The sequence below is a fragment of the Spinacia oleracea genome, chromosome 6 (genome assembly GCF_020520425.1).
Source record: "Spinacia oleracea cultivar Varoflay chromosome 6, BTI_SOV_V1, whole genome shotgun sequence".
NCBI lineage: Eukaryota > Viridiplantae > Streptophyta > Magnoliopsida > Caryophyllales > Amaranthaceae > Spinacia > Spinacia oleracea.
Window position 1 is genome coordinate 67,756,260 of NC_079492.1, and position 20,176 is coordinate 67,776,435.

At 33.6% G+C, this 20,176-nt stretch overlaps 1 protein-coding gene across 3 annotated transcripts in view; it reads left to right on the forward strand.

Moving 5' to 3' along the window:
- The window catches only part of LOC110799034 (uncharacterized), a 103,550-nt gene that overhangs the window by 65,752 nt on the left and 17,622 nt on the right, over nt 1–20,176 (forward strand). For 2 of the 3 annotated variants that reach the window (XM_056830592.1, XM_056830594.1), the window contains exons 2-3: nt 2,216–2,404; nt 2,543–2,796. Coding sequence is in view for 1 of the 3 variants with exons in the window: in XM_056830594.1 (XP_056686572.1) it covers nt 2,216–2,404; nt 2,543–2,796 (443 nt within the window). In the remaining 2 variants the exon portion in view is untranslated. Of the gene's footprint in view, nt 1–1,797; nt 1,892–2,215; nt 2,405–2,542; nt 2,797–20,176 lie in introns of those variants that run through there. The other variant, XM_056830593.1, reaches the window with a different exon arrangement.

A 20,176-nucleotide genomic window follows, 5' to 3' on the forward strand; every position in this document is an offset into this window, starting at 1 on the left:
AATTTTAAAATACCATCTCTCACACATGTTATCTATATTACAGTCCCCGTTTTTGTTTTACTAGAATAAATAAATCACGTAAGCCATTTTTTGAATTTTGGTGGTGCATATATTTTGTTTTCTATTCATTAATCTTTTGTAGATGAAAAAGATAACAAAAGATCTTATACGCACAAGGTGTATAATAAATTTATTGTACATCACCCTGTCATCAAGATAACTTTTACCTAGTTGTTTTGTAACTTTTAATATGTTTTGATTACCTTTTATATAAAAAATGTTGATAAATAAACATTTTCGAATGTTAAATGATTAATTTTACAATTATTTTAATACATTGTTATTGATATTGAATAAATAATTTTTATTAAAATAAAAAAATTTATCACTACAAATTAAAATACATAACTTTTACATATATCAGGGTAAATTTTAAACATTTTGAATTAACATTTACCTCAGAGAACAATATTCATTGCAGACCGATTGTAAATAAGAATTTGTGAAAAGATAAGGACAAACCTCAACAAATCTCTCCTTTAAAAAACTTCAATTTTGGTATAAGATATTCTTAGTATGACTAATCATATACTCCATATAATGAGTAAAGAAAAAGTAGCATCAAACTTACACTAAGAATCGAAACTTATTTTTATACCAAAGAATATTTATAGAAATGGAAGGATAATAATAGTGGATGCTTCTTTTTCCAACCAAAGGAATATTTATAGAAATGGTGTATGTAGAGAATATATCATGCCATAAAATGTTGAAATTATTAACTAAATAAATAATGGAAAATAGAAAAAAGGATGCAAACAAATTGCGAAAGTACTAGACACGTTAGAGTTGTTACAACTGAGGATTGTACACATGTATGTAGGTTATCATAGGTTCGAATCTCCTCTTCAATTTGTACTACCTCCGTCCCTTAACACTCGCACCGGTTTGACCGGTGCGGAGTTTAAGACACTTGAATTGACTTATTAATTTAATAGGTGTTAGTTGATAGAGGGGTATTTTTTTTAATATAGTTAGTGAGAAATGTGTCAGGAGTGGGGAGTGGTGAGTTGGGGGTGTGAATTTTTAAATTATTTTTTGTAGGGAGTAGGGGTGTAGGTGGGTTAGTAGGTAAGTGTGAAAAATAATATAATATTGCTAAAAATTTCCATTTATAGTAGCGGTGCAAGTATTAAGGGACAACCCGAAAAGGAAAGCGGTGCGAGTATTAAGGGACAGAGGGAGTATTTTTTTGTATTGCATTTGAACCTCACTCGTACCAGAAAAACATATTTATAGAGGTATAAGAAACATACTTGTGCCTACATATATATTATCCATTTTCTCCATTTAATAATAATTTTGCAGGTGCCTCCTATAACCATGTAACATAAAAAATGCATTTAAAAAACCAGAGGGAGTATAAGTCTAGTTAAGAGAGAAAATAGCCAAAACAAAAACTAAAGAAAATTTTAAGATGAAGAATTGTCACAATATTTTCTCAAGAAGTCAAGAAGAAATTATACACAATATTTGTCAAGAATAGATGAAAATGCATACTAGTTGATATAAAATATATTGATGAGCATCTTGGTATTATGCATGCAAATGCACAACAGAATAAATGGAATGGGACCTTGTTCTTATCTGAATGCATAAATAAATTATGCATACACATGACAAATAAATAAGTGGTGGGCATGACGGACCACCAGAATATGTTCGTGTGTGGTGAGTTGGTGATTCAAATGTGTGTATATATATGAAGATATATGGCCTCCTCAATTACAACACACAACAACTTAGTTCCTACTTACTTGTACCACGTACTAATACTGAAGCATCAATCTCACCTTTTCAAGCTCAAGAAAATGGCTCAACTGCCGCTCGGGTATCGTATTCAATCACTTACTAAAGTTTAGAAACTCAAAAGTTTTTTTGTCTTTGTATGACAAAACTAGGATTAGGATGAAGATATATGTACACGACGATCCCAAATAGTTAGGTTGATTTTTAAATTTGTTTTATCTATCCCAATATAAAAATGATGCACCTTATTCTACAACCTAAAATTAAAATAAAATTAGTGGATAGGATTAATAGTCTTTCCCTTTGTAAATACATAGATTTTAATCAATTTCACCCCTCATAGTTAAGTATTCCGTATCTAATTGTATGCCATTAAGTTTTACTCAATTTATTTTGATTTACACAGAGTCAGGGTGTTGAGAAATACGGGCCTTATGGGTGTCAGACTGGGCAACCATGGTCTATGATGCTTGAACCATGTGAAAGTTTATGTGAATTAATCATAAAAACTGGTGCTGTTATTGATTCAATTACGTTTTTCACCACAAAGTGTCGTCAGAAGTTTGGCGGTAATGGCGGAAATGCTGAACACAAGGTCACATTTTCTCTTCACTTTCATAATTATATTCACTACCTAATTCATATACTCGTTTTATCTTATTTAACATGTATGCAAAAATTTATTGGGACATTTAATTAATCTAGTTATAATTGAGACATTTAATTTATACAGGTTACACTCCAATGTGGCGAATATGTAACCAATATAAGTGGGGCTATTGGAGAATGGCACGAAAATGTTGACGTTACCAAGTTAAAGATTCATACTAACTTGTGTAAGGATGGTTATGGACCTTATGGAGGTGGACCGTACACCAAGTATTTGTATGATTTTAGCTCAGAAGTACCATCAAATGGTCGTGTTTTCGATTCTTCGGAACATTGGAAAACAACTACGTTCAGTCCATTGGACTCTACGTCAAAAAGGTACATTATTAATACACAAACTATTTTCTTTTTTATTTCCATTCCGAACTTCTAACTGCCTTGTCCATAACCATAAACAATATCGAGCACGAAATGGAGGATAAAGTTTTTCATATTTACTTAAGGGTTTTTTTTCCAACAACTATCGCCCCCATTTTGTAGCTAATATATATTTTTTGGTTTTCATGTTCAATATTTGACCAGGAGTACAATTTTATTGAAGAAATGCATAAAATTCCTTTCGCGATAATTGCTCAAAGATAGTATAGACTTAGAATTAAGGATATAAGAAGGAATTCTAGATTTTATTACTTCAATGGAAAAAGATGATACATCCTTTGGATCGTACTTTATTCGGAAACCACAAAACTGAACTACTAAAACCATGAATAGTAGTGTACTACTTTATTGCTTCACTAAACCTAGGCACTAGCTATTACAAAAGCTTAAAATGCTACTCTACTATCCAACCACCTCTACAAACTGGTGAAGAGTGCTCATGGTCTTTAAAGTCATCAAAGTCTTCCTCCGGATCAGACTCATACTCCATATCCTCATTGTTTTGCTGTAGCACACTGTTCACTTCATCATTGTTGATTTCAGGCTCAATTTCTGTGTCACTGGAGATCTCAATAGTGGGTTCAGGAATGATAGGATTAGGGTTCTCAATCTCAACAACATCATCATCACTATCCTCATCCATCTGAGTCTCTATATCATGGTCTAACCCCGTAAGGTTCATGTTCTCTATAGTCTTACCATCATCAAAGCATTCCTCCGCAAGTTCTATAATTGTAGTCATAATCTCCAAATCGTACCTCCATCTACCATCTGGAGTACCATACTTGTAGTAATTAGGAATACCATTTTCCATATGCATGTCCCGAAATTGGTTCTTAAGCTCTATGTATGGGTTCTTGGAAGGTAAGCAATGAATAACCATCTCTGCCATAACATCTTTCTTCCTTAATTCAGGTAGGTTCTGCACTGTAGCAAAGTAATTGCAGGCAAACTCAATCTTCTTGACATAAATGTGTGAGGTCTCACAGTCTAGCTTCTCTAGGTTCCCTAGATTTGCGTACTTTGAAATCAACATCTTAATCCTGAAAGTCAACAACTACAAAGTCTTACTAAAGTGTTCCAAAAACAAAGTAAGTTCGTTGAGTCATACAATTTCAATGCACAAGTACATGCTTAATCATGAATCGTGATGCAATTAATCACATAAAGCAAAACAAAACATGATCAAACTTTAATTAAAAGATCACAAAAATCAAGGCATGATCACATAAACACTTGATTAGAAAGGCATACTTACACAACACATACTTAGACTAATTATACCCTTCTTATTCTACTCGTTCCTCACTTAGAGAAGAAATAAAAAATTTCGAATTTAAATAAATAACTTCAAATATACGCGAAATTGTTAAATTAAAATCGAAAATAATTAATCGAATAATTTAATTAATTCGATTATTTTCAAAAATAATTAAAGGAATTAAATAAATATATAAATAAATAATTCGGAATTTTCGAAAAAATAATTTTTTTTTTTTTTTTTGAAAAATTCGGAAAATCCGAAAATAATTAAAAGATTTTTTTTTTTTTTTTTTGAAAAATCCGAAAATATTTCGGAATTTCGAAAAAAAATTCGAACTTTAAAAATAATTTTCAAATGCTTGAAATAATTGGTATTTGGCTTTTCAAAATTTTGAGTACTCAAAAACAACATTTTGACTTTAGGAAAATAGTTTTCGAAAATCCTAAAGTTCCGCAATCGTAGTTTAAGGATTTACCACTTTGCACTATTAATTAATGCAAAGCAGCTCTCAAACTAGAGCTCTGCAAATACCACTTTGTAACACCCTAATAATTCCTTGCTTTTTATAAAACATTTTCCAACTTAAAACACAGGAATTATCAAGATATTACCGCTACCGTGATAACGGCTAAGGCTATTTACCAGAATTACGCAGCGGAATTAACTAACTTTCAAACACATTAAATAAATAGTTAATGGTCATTAAAACAAGTTGGAACCGTTGAGGCCCAAACTAAAACAAACCGTTGGAAATCCATTAACTGAAATAGTAGTAGAAACGATAGTCATGACTAAATAAAAATAATAGAGTTTATAAAGTACGGAAGAATAAACTCTCAACACCAATCCCATGATAACTTCTCCCGCAAGTTATCTCTACAAACCTGCTTTATTAAAAATCTACTCCCCAACAACGCAAATGCAATTGATGGATCATCATAGGGTCATTAAGGCAAAGGCCATGACCAGAAGACATGAAGCACGAAGTCAGCAAAAGTTGAGTACGAACAAGCTAGAATAACATTCTATCCTAACATGCTTCACTCGACAGTTTAAATAATCCACATGCAAAAGCCATATAATAAACAAGTAAACATGGAGACAAGACTCGACACTTGACGCGACTCTTGACTCACAGTTTAATAGAAAGTAGCTTCGAACGGGTAAAGTAAAGTATCCTCAAAAGGAAAGAAAAGGGTGATGGGAGCCAACCATACACCAAAAATAAGTCGGGCTACTACCGACAGTCGGGCCATACCGACAGGAATTCCAATGCACAACGGCATAAAAGAGAATGAAACAACGTCTTGTATCATTCCAGGAGTACAAGTTTTCCGGCAAGACTCCCCCCATTGTTCATACTCAAGGTATATACGTTCCAAGAGTTTTGAAGCTCTTTGGGTTACACTTTACGTTAATTAGTATATTCTGTTCAAGGCGACTCAAGACTCTACTCAAGACACAACATACAAACAATTAAACAATTAAACAATTCAATCAATGACACTTCATTATTTTACTTCTTTAGGACTTGTGATCAAACATAGACTCAAGTGAAATTACTCCCATTGTTCCTTCTCAAAACACTGTTTGAGATAACCCGACATTGCCTATTAACAAGCGGGGTGTGCCCTTAGCACGAGTTGTCCTTAATTCAATTCACATAGACTCTCTAACATATTCTACCCCTTTTGTAGAATATATATTGCTCACTGGAAATATTTGACAGGCTCAATAATTATGCTAGACATCCTGTACGATAGCATAATAATAATAACAACTTGCATGCGCACTACTCATACATGCAAACCAACTTGAACAATATGCTTGACATAATAACATGATAGTTCAATAGAATCTATAAAACATAATTCAATTCATAACATGCTCGTTCACATAGATTCAACAATAATAACAACATGCTCGTTCTCAACATTAAACATGAATTCATAATAACATATTCATTCCCAATCATCAAACATGAATTCATAACATCATATAAGTTAACATGATTCGCATTCAATACACTTCAAAAAGTCCTCGAGGGATGGGTGGTCACCCTAGTCTTGTACGTACCTGGAATACCTAAGTACGGGGGCCACTGTGCGAATCACGACTCACTAGAAATCAACTCCTATAAAACAAAATAAGAGAACAAAATTAGTATCCATGCTTACTAAATTTCCAGCAACTATTTAAGAAACTAAAGCTCTTAGTTTAATTAAAAATCATTCGTTAAATGGTAATTTAATAGTCTCAAATAGTCAACTCAAGTCCTAGCATAAAAACATTGACTTTTTCGCTTTAAAACCCTTAAAAACCAACCTTTTAAAGCTTATAAACATTCTGAAAATTTAGATTGATTCCCATAATTTAAATTGTCATTAAATTATGTAAATCAATTGCTCAATCAATTTGAAACCCAAACCCTAACAATGATTTAATCCGAAAACGTGTTTTGACTTCAAAATCCATACTTTATAAACATATAAAATCTTAAAATCATAATTTAAATCATCAAAACCAATTTCTTTAATTAAAACATGATACTAACCCAATACGGTGTTCATAACCGTTTTAATAAATCTAGACAATCCAATAATTAAATTAATCACAATAATTAAATCAATTTAAAACTGAAAATTAATATTTTTGAAAACAAAATTTGATCTTTCCAATTGGCAACACACACACACACAACAATTACTTGTGTTGTGTGCGTGTGTGTCGCACGAACAATGCAACAACAACACACGCAACACGCATCGCAAGCAACAGTGGCGCACGCGCAAGGGGCGAGAGGGGCGACGAGGGCGCTGGGCACAGCAAGGCACACACACGCGGCACAGCGTGCGCGCAAGGGATAGGCGAGAGGTGCTGGGCACAGGCGGGACACAGCGCGCGCACAAACAGCACTGCTGTTGTGCTGCAACGCGACGCGGGACGAGGGCGAGCAAGGGACGAGTGGGCGCGCAAGGGACGAGGGGCGCGCAGCAAGGCACCACCGCACGGCACGCAGGCACAATGTGCTACGCTGCGGCTACGGGAGGCGAGAGGGATGGCTGCCTTGCGCCGCAAGCAAGGGAGACGAAGAGAGGGAGTGTGGTTGAGTGTGCCGCAATGAGAGGGGAAGAGGAGAGAGAGAGATTTCTGAATTTTTGGTTGTGAGGGTTTGACATGAGGTCTTATTTATAGGTTACTCTCCATTGTGGGCTAGGTTAGGGTAATTTTGAGTTGGGCTTGCTTTCGGGCTTAGTTCATTAAATTCCTTGCAAGCTTTGTTGGGTTTAATTAAAACAAAACGACCGGGCTTTAAGTTTATTAAATTCGTTTTTGAAATACGACCCAACAATTCCCGACAAAATAAATTCCTTGAATTTATTTAATAAAAATACGGTTTTCGAAATAATTAATATTTAAATTAATTAAAAATAAAAGCGCATTTAATTCTCATTAAATGAAATTAATTTATAAAAATACAACGAAATGCTTTATAAATATAATAAAATATATTTATAATTATAGAAAAATACGAGGTATTACAATAAGCTTCCACGATGATCTATATGTATGTTCCGTGGAATTTCTTTGCTTTCAATAAGCCACATATCATGTATACTACAAAGTGGCCTCTCTCCTCAAGTGTGGTTGTTTCTAATCGCGAACATGAGTGAGTGTGTTGCGTCTTGTATCGTTTTCAGTTACAATATAATATTAGCTTTTGTGTACATGATTTGGCGATGTCGCTATGGAATTTAGAATTAAAATAAGCCAACTTTTACTTATTGTATTATTTAAATTAAAAATTTATTAGATAAATTAACCTTATTATTTTCTAGAAATTTTTCAAATGCAGTAATTATAGTACCTACTTTACAAATTACGTAGTATATCCTTAAAATTGAAATTGCAAATAGCAGCTTAAAAGTACACTCCCTCCGTTCTTAAATATTAGTCCTGTTTTGACTTTTCAACTCGGTTTAACTCAATATTTAAACGTAAATATCTCCAAATATGTATGTTAGAAAAATATAAAATTTTGATATCGTTAAACTACACATTAAGAGGAACAAAATAAGATCTTACATGAATATGTTTCGAAGTACGTATTGGAAAGAAATTAGAAGATTCTCTTAAATTGTGAATAGTGTCAGGATTTCAAAAGGGACTAATATTCAAGAGCAAAGGGAGTACTTATTTGTTAAATTTGACACTAACCATTTTAGGTAGGGGAGTACATGTGTGAAAATAGATATAATCGGTGTCGTCTCGATTTGTTATAACCTCAATTACCCATATCTGTTATAAGTATACGACATCAATTAACGAGATCTATTATAAGTGCACGACGTTTCCTTCAAATTAGGGGGCATTTGCTATTCACATTCTTAATTTTCCTTTACATAAGGCAAATGGAATCATTAAAAGGTCCATAAACGAAAGACCGCAGCCCAACTGCAGGTACAAGAATGTCTCAAACCAACAACAATCCAGAGGTGAAGATATAATCACTACAAGAAAAATGACTTTTACCAATAGGACAATATCTGTTGGTGTAAGCTGTAAATCTGTTGGTAAATGTTTTCACCAACAGATAAAGTTTTGTTGGTAGAGTGTTGGTAAAACTATTCCCAACAAACATTGGTGATCTGTTGCTATTACGCATTAATACCAACAAATTTACATCTATTGGTGATACGTATACCAACAGATAGTGTTTTGTTGGTAGTACATATACCAACAGTTAATAATTTTGTTGTAAAACGTATACCAACAGTTAATAACTTTTGTTGGTAGTACATATACCAACGGATTATGCTCTATTGGTGATACATTTCCAACAAAATATTTCTATTGGTAACATGTTTTTCACCAACAAATAATGTAATTAACTATTTTAACCAACAATTTAATGTACCATGGAAATTACATATATATTAACAAATTTTCCATGGTCATTGCATAATGTTAATTGTTATAAATGTATTATACAACTCAAAAGTCATTATAAACTATTAGTCTTTAACATCCACAAAATAATAATACAACCAACTAATGGATCTTTGTTTCACATCAAAAGAGCTTAGGACATTCTTGTTTCACAACACAAGGAACCAAAAGTGTCATAACATCAAAATAACACAAGTAAGAAGGTTACATCAATTCTTCATCTTCAAATAGTGCATTTTCACAGTCAAATTGACGTGATTCATTATACTCATTTTCAATATCCACATATTCTAAATTTTCCTCGTTGTGGTCCTCACTATGCACACTTTTCTCATGATCATCATCGTCATTTGACAAACAAATGTCATCTGAAATACCCTACAAATAAAATAATACACATTTGATAAATTGTGATAAGAATTCATCTAGATGGCCTACCCCAAATCATTCAAATTCAATAGAAAATATGATTTGTTTACAACTTGTTCGCCTTTTGGATTCGGTACTTATTGTCCAACAAAATATAATTCAAGAATGTAGAGCTAGTTACCTGAAGTTGTAGAAACTTTTTCATCAAATTTGTTGCTTTGTCAAGCTTCTTTACCAATTTTTCAACTTCTTTCTCACTTTTGATTCTTTTAGCTCTCTCCTCTTCTAAAGCACATCTTTTTGTACGAGAACGAGGAACCTTCACACCCAAACCAAAAGTCTTTGCATAACCATTTTTATCTTCTCCTACATGCTTCTTGAAAATTTTCATACGTTCCTCGTCATTACAAGTATTTTGTGGGAGGGAAGCCAAATCTTCTTCAATCAATTTCTAGTCATTGAGTCAAAGTAAGTAAAAAATTCTGCTACAGATCTACTGTAAATTCATATTGTTGACATAAATTCATAAACAACATACCTTTGTCATAGCTGAAGCATCATCAAGTCGAGAACCTTTTTTTGGTTGATGGGTATCAAGCCATACATCAAGAGCATCTGGCTCTTTTCCATCCTTTTCCTGGTTTAAAAAGAAAATTATAAATTAATAATTTGCATGAGTAATAAAGACATTAATGTAAAATGTAGCTTTTATATTCCGTACCCTCTTCTCTGCACGTCTACGTGCAAAACTCTTTGTCCCGGCATAATGACACATTGTTGACTTACTCTTGTTGTCTTTATTACGTTTACTCCTCTCCTGAAATTTTTGTTCTAATTTCATTGAAACTTCACTAAAATCATATAACACATGCATAATATTTATTCTATTGAAGTATAAGAACTACAAGTATAAAGTATAAAGTATAAACAATACTTACTTGGCCTTTTGGAGATTCCCAAAATTCCACCAGGTTTCTCCACATATCATCAGGAATGTGTGCAATGTGTGACCTTTGAGCTAGTGCATTATTGTGAGTTCTTCCATCAAAATACTTTATCTTCAGTTCACATTTTTCTAATCTCCATGCGGCATTCATCGTCTTCATAGCCCAATCGTAAGGCTCTCGTTCTTCAGGGAACTTGTATGATTGCTATTAGAGAGATAAGTAGCTTCAAACACAATATTATGTCTATATATATAAAAAAAAAGTAACCAACAAGTTATTTTTGTACCTTTACTTCTTCCCACAAACGATCTTTTTTGTCTTGACTAATATATCTCCAGTCCCAACAATCTAATGGCAATCTTCTCGGGTCACGTGCAAGACAACCAATTAGTGAAGACAGTGGCCTCTCAGAATCACCAATAGGTTGTCCATGTTCATTCACATCAACAACTATAGGTTGTTTTAGAACTTTTGTTTTGTTGGCACCATGACCCTTCATATTCTTTGGTTTACTTGCATTAACTCTCCTCCTATTTGTGCAATTATAGCCTCTTGTGAAGTCAAGGGAGTTAAAATCTGATTTTGTTCATCTTCTCGCGACCTTTCATTTGAAATTTCATGCCCATCATTCTCTTCTAACATACTTGAAGTGTTCATAATCCTAGAACTTCTTTGCAAGCCTTAAAACAGTTTATATGCAAATAGTTAACATTCTCAACAAAAAAGGTCAAAATTTAAAATAGTTATAAGTTACAATTGCACTTACATTGAGAGTCAGACTGCGATTTTCTTAGTTGACTATCCACTTGTGAGTTAATTAAGCCGGTGACTGCATAAAAACACCATGCATCTTATATTATATATATAATAAAAAGAGATAAAATAATGGTGAGATATATCTGGAGTAGATATATTACCGGTCTCCTCATTATTCAACAAGTCGTTTCTCCTTTGTGGTTGGCTAAAAGTACCAGAGCATGAGACATTAAGTTGTAAATTCTGATTTCTTCGTTGTACTGTAAAATATGAATGTTGAAATAAGTTAAAATAATATGCATAAATTATATCTACTTTATCTAATAATGTGTGTTAATTTAAAACTTAAAAGACTTACCCATGCTGTTAAGAAGCATGGACCACCGCATAATGGCCATTTTTTCTGAATTTTTTTTACATATATATAGCCTTATGAGATATGTAGCTTTAATTAATATCGTTTAATAGAATGGTGATTACTTCATATTACCTGATTGTGATGTTGGCACATTTCCTTCCTTATCAGATACATAAGTTGTCTTTTGTGTAGGCACATTCTGTTCCTTATTAGATACAAAAGTTTCCTTTTGTACAGGGAATAATGATCGTCGTATTCTTGAAGGAGCCAAAGTTGTAGGCGTAATGCTTGTGTTGCTTTTTTCATTCCTAGGGCTACGCCTTAACTTTTGATTCAAATTCATATTTTTTCCACTCATCTTCTACATAAAAAAAAATTAACAAGTCTGAAAATATATACATAAATCAAGAAACACAGAAAATGGGAGGAAAAAAACGTACTAGTAAGCTGTCTGTGGTAATCATCTTCCTTTTCAATGATTCTTTTTCCATGGATGTCAATTAATCTGCACACAAACAATAAAAAAAAATAAGTTTTATATGTTAAAAAAATTATTAAAAAAAATACATATAATTTAAGCATATAAAAATTAATAGACAAATAAACCAAATGATAAAAATAAATAAGTCGTTTTTAACTTCTCAAAATCACTATTGCAAAAGTCTACATTAGAGTTCATTTTCCAACAACACATAAAGCTACTCATAATCATATAACGTGTCGTCATCCTCATCGCTTGCGTTGCTATCATAGTCTGAGTTCATTTCATCTCCATTGTTGTCTCCGGGCACACTATCCAAGTGCTCATCAACAAATTCACCTGGAACATCTTTCCTAACTTTGCTGAATTTATCTATATTCAAATTAGATAAATCAGCTTGCAAGCTCTCCACTTCAGGTATTATGTCTTCCTCCATTTCAAACAAATCTCTTGGTTTAGTTACAATCGCAACATGCCAATTTCTTTCTTTAGACTCTGCAACGTAAAACACTTGTAATGCTTGAGAAGCAAGGACAAATGGCTCATCAGTTTTTAAAATTGCCTTATGGTTCACAAGCGTAAATAATCCCAACTCATCTTTTTTCACCCCTTTTATTGGGTCTACCCAATCACATCGAAACAACACCACACTCCTGCCATGTGGATACATCATTTCCACAATTTCAGTTAAAATTCCATAATATGCCAATTCTCCTATATTTGTCTTGGCATTCACAAGAACTCCCGAATTTTGTGTCACGCACCCTTTGTCAATTTTCTTAATACGCCATCTATAACCATTACATGTGACCTTAGTCATTATATTCATCCACATGCTCGGGAACATACTAAGATACTTCAAATCATTAGCTGTACAACTGTCACTTGGTAGATGTTTCGCAACCTGAGAAATCATAATTTAACATAAGTAAGATGTAAAATCATAACATAACATAAACGCACGTAAATGTATTACGTACATTATCGGCGAACCATTTCGGAAATTCTTTTCTATGAGCATCATCAATAATCTCTGGTGTATTGCGATATATGTCACTAACAATCTGGTAATGTTCCCTGATTAAAAATTTAAATTAGTAGTATACTAAATAGATTTCTAAGAAAAAAAATGTAAAACTTAAGAACGTGTAAAGTAACTTACTGAGCATAAACTTGTACTTCCTCGCAATTTGATAATATGTAACTATGTGCTTGCTCGATTACATAGTAATCAGGCCTAAACTCTCTTTTCTTTGACATCGCACGACATTTCAAAGAGAAAATGGACAAACCTCCAACCACTACATCATCAGTATCATCATTATTTCTCGATGATCTATTTTCTCTTAATTGCACATCTTGAAGATATCTCGAGCAAAAACCAAGACATTCTTCGGCAAGAGCTCCCTCAGCAATAGATGCTTCAGGTTGGCTTTTATTTCCAACATAAGATTCCAACTTTCTCGTGTACCTAAAAATCAGAAAATTGATTGCGTAAAATTAAAAAATATATTTAAGATAACTTAAAATTAAATCAACCAAACATATTAACATACCTTTCCACCGGGTACATCCAACGTTGAAAAACTGGACCAAGTATCTTTGCTTCATAAGGTAAATGCACAGGCAAGTGGACCATAATGTCAAAGAAAGATGGCAAAAATATTCGCTCTAGGTGACAAAGTATAACAACAATGCGCTTCTCTAGCTTCTCAAAATCCTCGGGTGTTGCCACTTTTGAACATAATTCCTTAAAAAAGTTGCACAACTCAATCAGAACGTAACTCACATCCTTATTTTTCATTTTTCTCAAAGCCAACGGTAACAATTGTTGCATCAAGATATGGTGGTCATGGCTTTTTAAGTTTCGAATTTCACCGTCAATAATCCGCCTTCTAATATTTGCTGCATATCCATCAGGCACTCTAACAGAAGCCAATATACCCAACATTTCTTCTTTTTCTTTCTTGCTTAATGTGAAACATGCAGGAGGTATATATGTCTTATTATTAAGTGTAACGGGATGGAGATCAGGCCTTATGTTCATTCTTTCTAAATCAATACGTGATTTCTTAGTATCTTTTGTTTTACCGTCAATCCCAAAAAGTGTCCCTATTATCTTCTCAGATACATTTTTTTCCACGTGCATGACATCCAAATTGTGGCGCACTAGAAGATGCTCCCAATATTCAAGTCTAAAAAATAAACTCTTTTTTTTCCAAGGTACTTCCTCAACAAAGTCATCTTCCCTCTTTCTCTTTCGTGTTTCTTTATTCAACTTATGAATACTAGGGTGTTTTCCATATACAACATCGACATTTTCCATTTGCTGTAACAACTCCGATCCTGTCCATAATTTAGGAGGAGGACGCAATTCTACTTGACCATTAAATGACCTACTGTCATGGCGAAAACTGTGATCATCATCCAACAGACGTCGATGATACAAATAACACAATTTTTTACTCCCTTCAAGATAAAACGAGCACGAATCAATATTACAATAAGGGCATGCACATTTTCCTTTAGTTTTCCAACCAGATAGATTGCCGTATGCAGGAAAGTCATTTATTGTCCAAAGCAGTGCTCCGTATAATCTAAAGGTTTCACCTTTTGAAGCATCAAAAGTATCTACGCCAACCTCCCATAACAATTGTAACTCATCAATTAAAGGTTCTAAAAATACATCAATATCATTACCAGGGCCCTTTGGTCCAGGTATAATTAATGAAAGCATGAAATAAGATTGCTTCATACATAACCAAGGGGGTAAATTATAAGCCATCAAAACAACTGGTCATATGCTATATTGACTACTCATCATTCCAAATGGATTAAATCCATCACTACTCAAACCAAGCCTAACATTACGTGCATCACTGGCAAAAGTAGGATACCTTTCATCAAAACATTTCCAAGCAGTAGAGTCTGCTGGATGCCTCAACTTACCATCATCTTCTCGCTCGTCAGCATGCCATCTCATTAAATGGGCAGTTTTTTATGACATAAACAGTCTTTTCAACCTGGGTATCAAAGGAAAATGACGCAACACCTTTTTTGGCACCTTTTGACCACTAGCTAATTTAATTACTGAACCGTCATCTGTTGTCTTCCATCGCAATTCATCACAAACAGGACACTTATCTAAACCAATTTTTTCTTTCCAAAAAAGAACACAATCGTTTGGACACACATCAATCTTTCTATAATCCAAACCAAGTTTCTTAATGATAGTTTGCATCTGATTGAAAGAATTTGGCAATGTGGAATCTTTAGGAAGAGCTCTTTTAAATAATTTTACGAATGCATCAAAACCCACATTAGATACTCCATACAAACATTTCAAATGATACATTTCAACAGTGAAGGAAAGCTTGGAAAATTCTTCACAACCAGGGTATAAAGGTTGCTTAGCATCATCAATTAACTTAAAAAATGTTTTTGCTTCATCATTCATACTTGGTGTACTGCTACTTGATGGTTCATGAAATTCGAAAGCATCTTCCACCATTCTAAGAATATCATTGTTACATGAATTATTTGGCACATCAGTAGAGTTGTTGTATAAAAAATTATCATCATCACAAACCCTAGGTTCTCCATCAAATACCCAAATACATTTCTGATAATCAATATCCATCCCTTTCATGATCATGTGTTTCATAACTAATTCTCTTTCATGATAAAAGCGATTGGCACAATTTCCACATGGACAAGCAATCTTGTTCTCTACAGCAGAAGTAGCAAATGCATGATCCAAAAAAGTAACTAAAGCATTCCTATACTCTTCTCGAGCTCTATTTAATTTCACCCAACTCTTGTCCAGAAACAAATCCATGAGAATCCTACATTATTAATCAATCTTAAAAATATCAACACACCAACCCAAGAAACTAACAAATATTAAAAAAAAAAGAAAAATAAATTAATATATGGTCAATCTAAGTTTATGATAACAAACATTTTATTATTTTAATTAGTATGAAACATCAAGTGTATATAAATGCCACATAAATAAATAAATAAATAAACAAATAAATAAATAAATAAATAAATAAAGGGAGAAGAACATTACCCGAATACAAACTTCAATGTATAGTTGTAAATCTTTCAATCGCCAACTGTCTGTCTATTATACCACCTTAAAAACACCTATGACAAATACATGAATTAAAATCAAGAAACAAAATATAAGTTAACGAAAAAAATACCTCGCTATTAAACCTTTAAAAAAAGTGAAAGAAGTGGAGAAAACAATAAGCGACAGAGGGAGTCTATCAATTTTTAAACAAATAGCCCCCTTGATTAACATAAAAATCAATGTATATTATACTATCATCTAAAAGGCTCCTGTTATTTCCCACGATTAATGATGATCTTGTAGTGAGTGGAAATATGTATAAAAATCGCATTCTCACACCCGCAAGTTATGGTTTCATTTATAGCCTCTACTTTCCTTTTCATTTCCTTTATTTCTACAATATTAAAAGTTCAAATTCTCACTTTTTTATATAGTGACACAAGTTTCTTTTGAGCATGGGGGATGTATTTGTGTATTTTATATTTGTTTATTTTATTGTTTTGATAAGCATTATTTTTTTAAAAAAAAATTATAAAGAAAGAACTAGAGCAACTTCAAATAAGCATCATATATGTACGTCAAGTGACCATTGAAGGTACTTTAAAAATGGGTTGAATACAAAGTATGAAAAATGCATTTTCAATTCAAACGGTCAATCTCATGAATAGTTGGTGTAAAGTTGTTCTTTTTTAAATTACTCTAAATGTCAAAATCAAACAATATATTATGTAAAGATGGTGAACTTAAAGAGTTGAAGTTGTGAACCAGACAGAACAATGAAAAAAAACAAAGACCTAGAGAAAAGGTGGAACCTTGTTAACTTGAGAAAGATTTATCAAGCCTCTTTTACTTAATCTAAAGAAATAAATAAGATTTATGGTTTCTATAATCTTGAACGTCTGTATCTTAATATCCTAATTTGATGGTTAGCATCACTTTTATATATATATATATATATATATATATATATATATATATATATATATATCACTACAACATATAAGACCAAAGAGGGCGAAATAAGTCGCCCTCTTTGATCAAAATATCGCCTTGTTAAGCTACAAAGGCGACCCTATGATCGCCCTCAACATCGCCCTGTTACAACCGTCGTATTAGCTTTCCAGGGCAAATAACAATAAGCGCCCTCTTTGGTTAAGATCTAATAGGGCAGTTTATGTCGCCCTGGTTGTTACATTCAAGAAAGGCATCTGGCTTCGCCCTCTTTGCTTGGAATCAAGGACGGCATAACACATTTGCTCGCCCTTTTAAATCATGTCAACAAGGGCAAGTGTTTCGCCCTCTTTGTTCAAAATCAAATACAACAACCTGATATCGCCCTCTTTGATAATAATTTTATTTTTAAAAAAACAATTTGATGGCTAGGCGGGAACCTGACATAGAAATAATTCATTCCATAAACTATTTCAAATATTGCACATTGCTTTCGAAAGTTTCTTTTACAGCCTCCAAAAAGATGAATTTCCTGACTGCAGCAAGCAATGACTTTACATCCTAATTACAAAATAGTTCTTACAACTTCATAAAGCTCCTAAGCATAACTGAGTATGTGAAGTTAGCAGGAAAACCAACTTCTCATGCAACAAAAGATGGACTCCGAAAGAAGATGTACCGATCAGCAAACTCGTCAAGGCCAAAAAAACCATATTTCCTGTAAGCAAAATATAGAGAAATTAGAACTTCTCAAATTAGCTAATAACTAAGACTAATTTAACTAGGGAAATACCTATCTGTCATAAAAGACAACAACCAAGAGTTGGCATTAGAGAATAGAGTGTGCTGGACTATCAGGCTTCTTTACAGAAACAAAATTAGCTAACTTGATAATATATGTACATCACCACACATATAACTTTATGCCTACCATACCAGAAATCCCTAAGCCTACATTGCCTGAAATGCCAAAGCTCGAGGTACCATAAGATTGGCTATTGACCAGCATGAAATCCACCAACTTCCCCAAAACCAGCAATTCAATAAACTATAATCCTCCATTTTCAACCAAAAATCTCAACTTTCTTATTGCATATCCCAATATTGTCAAAACCCAGAAATACCCTTCACTAATTTTAGCTCTTTGTTCAAGAACACCACACACCCACAATTAGAGTGACAACACAATTGGTGAAAATTCTAATTCAAAATCCAATGCTGAATTTGGTTCTAATTCAAGTGAGATGGACAAACAAAAAACCCAAGTCACTGTAACTGCAACACACTGCAACACAATTAGTATGTACGGATTATAAATATATGATACCGATGTACGTAACTTTTCCTTTTGTTTCAAAATACCAAGTCACTGTAACTGCAACACACTGCCACAAAGAACCAACAAACACCACACATCTAACTGTAACTGCAAAACTACCTACCCTCCCTGACTTCCTGCAATCAGCCGCCCCAACACAACACCCACATCCTAATTTCGGCAGCATCTCCCCATAAAATGATTGCATTTACCCCCCCCCCCCCCCCCCCCTTTCCCATGAGTTTATATTCAAAATAATTTCACTTTAATATTAAAACTTACCTTATTTATGTCAAGCCAATCTTGTCCATGATTAACTGAAGCTTTTGTTCTAATTCTTGCTGTTTCTTCTTAGCCTCCAGTTTATGAGACTCAAATTCTGCTCTGATCATGCTATTTTCATTCTGCAGATGCTCCACATTAGCTTCTAGCTCTGCTCTTCCTTTCTTCCCATCCTTGGATAACACAGGGTGACCTTTACCTAACCCACGTGCATAACCCGAACGATATCCAAGCACTTCTTTGTAGGCAATATCCAAAATAAGATTGTCAGCTCCTTTCTCTCTGACTTCTTTTTCATGTAACTCTTTAAATGCCTTGTACTTGATTTCGGCCTCATCGTCAAACTTCCCATTTTTATGCCTATGGTGATAAAACTAAGAAGATAAAAATTTGCAATAAGAGAAAAAATGATGCACTGGATATAAATAATCCAATTACCTCTTTGACTTTTCCCATAGCTTCAAATATATAGGATCACCATTAGTTTCATTGACCTCCTGCTCATCTTCATTGACCTCCTGCTCATTTTCTGCCTCAAGTTCCTAGGAAAAGTAAATTGATAGTATTCAAACTAGAAACTTAAAGTACACAAATGAGTAAACAAACCAGAGAGGATTTCGAATTTGAAATTAAGACTTCCAGAAGCTCACCAATTCATAAATTATCCTAGCGGTTGATTTGGCACCACATGCGGACTTGATCTTCTTTGAAAGAGCATTCGCCCGATTCTTTTCACTCTTTTCCTTAAATTTACAACATTAACATATTAGATTAATAAAGTTATTATAAGGCTAATAGTATAAGAATATTCACTATACTTACCCTCTGTTTAGGATTGCCCCAATAATTATATATAAGCCACCTCCATTGGGTAAGGTCTATAGTTGCTGGACAAGCACGTTCTGCTTCTTTCAAAGTTTTGCACTTTGTAAAATGGTCAGCCTTCAACCTTTCTCTCCAATGCCTATAAAGGTTAGAGCACTGAATGTGTATCGCTTTTGGAATGTGTGCACCTTCACCGAAGTCAAACTTTGCCTACAAAAAAGTCAGTAGAAAAATATCAGCTGCTAACAAGACAATAACTTGAACTTAATGAGAATCAACAAAAATTTTGGGGGTTTTCATACATGAATCCTACTATACAACCGATCTATTGCGTCTTCAGGCATATCATTCCAGCTTTGAACATTAAGAGGGCATATTTCCTTCACCCAATCAGCACATTCACCCACAAATTGGTTTGCATTCTTACCCACAGCAGCTCCCAATGAGGATGGAATATGAACCTTAACCTTTCCTGGTTCGGTACTTCTCAGTTTTTTATATTTAAGTGCTCTACTTGGACCTCGAAAAGGACCTAAGCAAAAAAGAACACAAATAAAATAAGTCAGGGGCAGCCATATCAGAACCTGTCTACTCCTATGCGATAACATAAAGCAACTTTCTTGCAGACTCAAGCTTAGTTACTGCGGCATCAACTAGCACAATACATATAGTCTATTAGTCTATCTACTACAACTACGAATGAAAGTCCTAGTCTAGTCTAGCAACTTCACCCTGCAT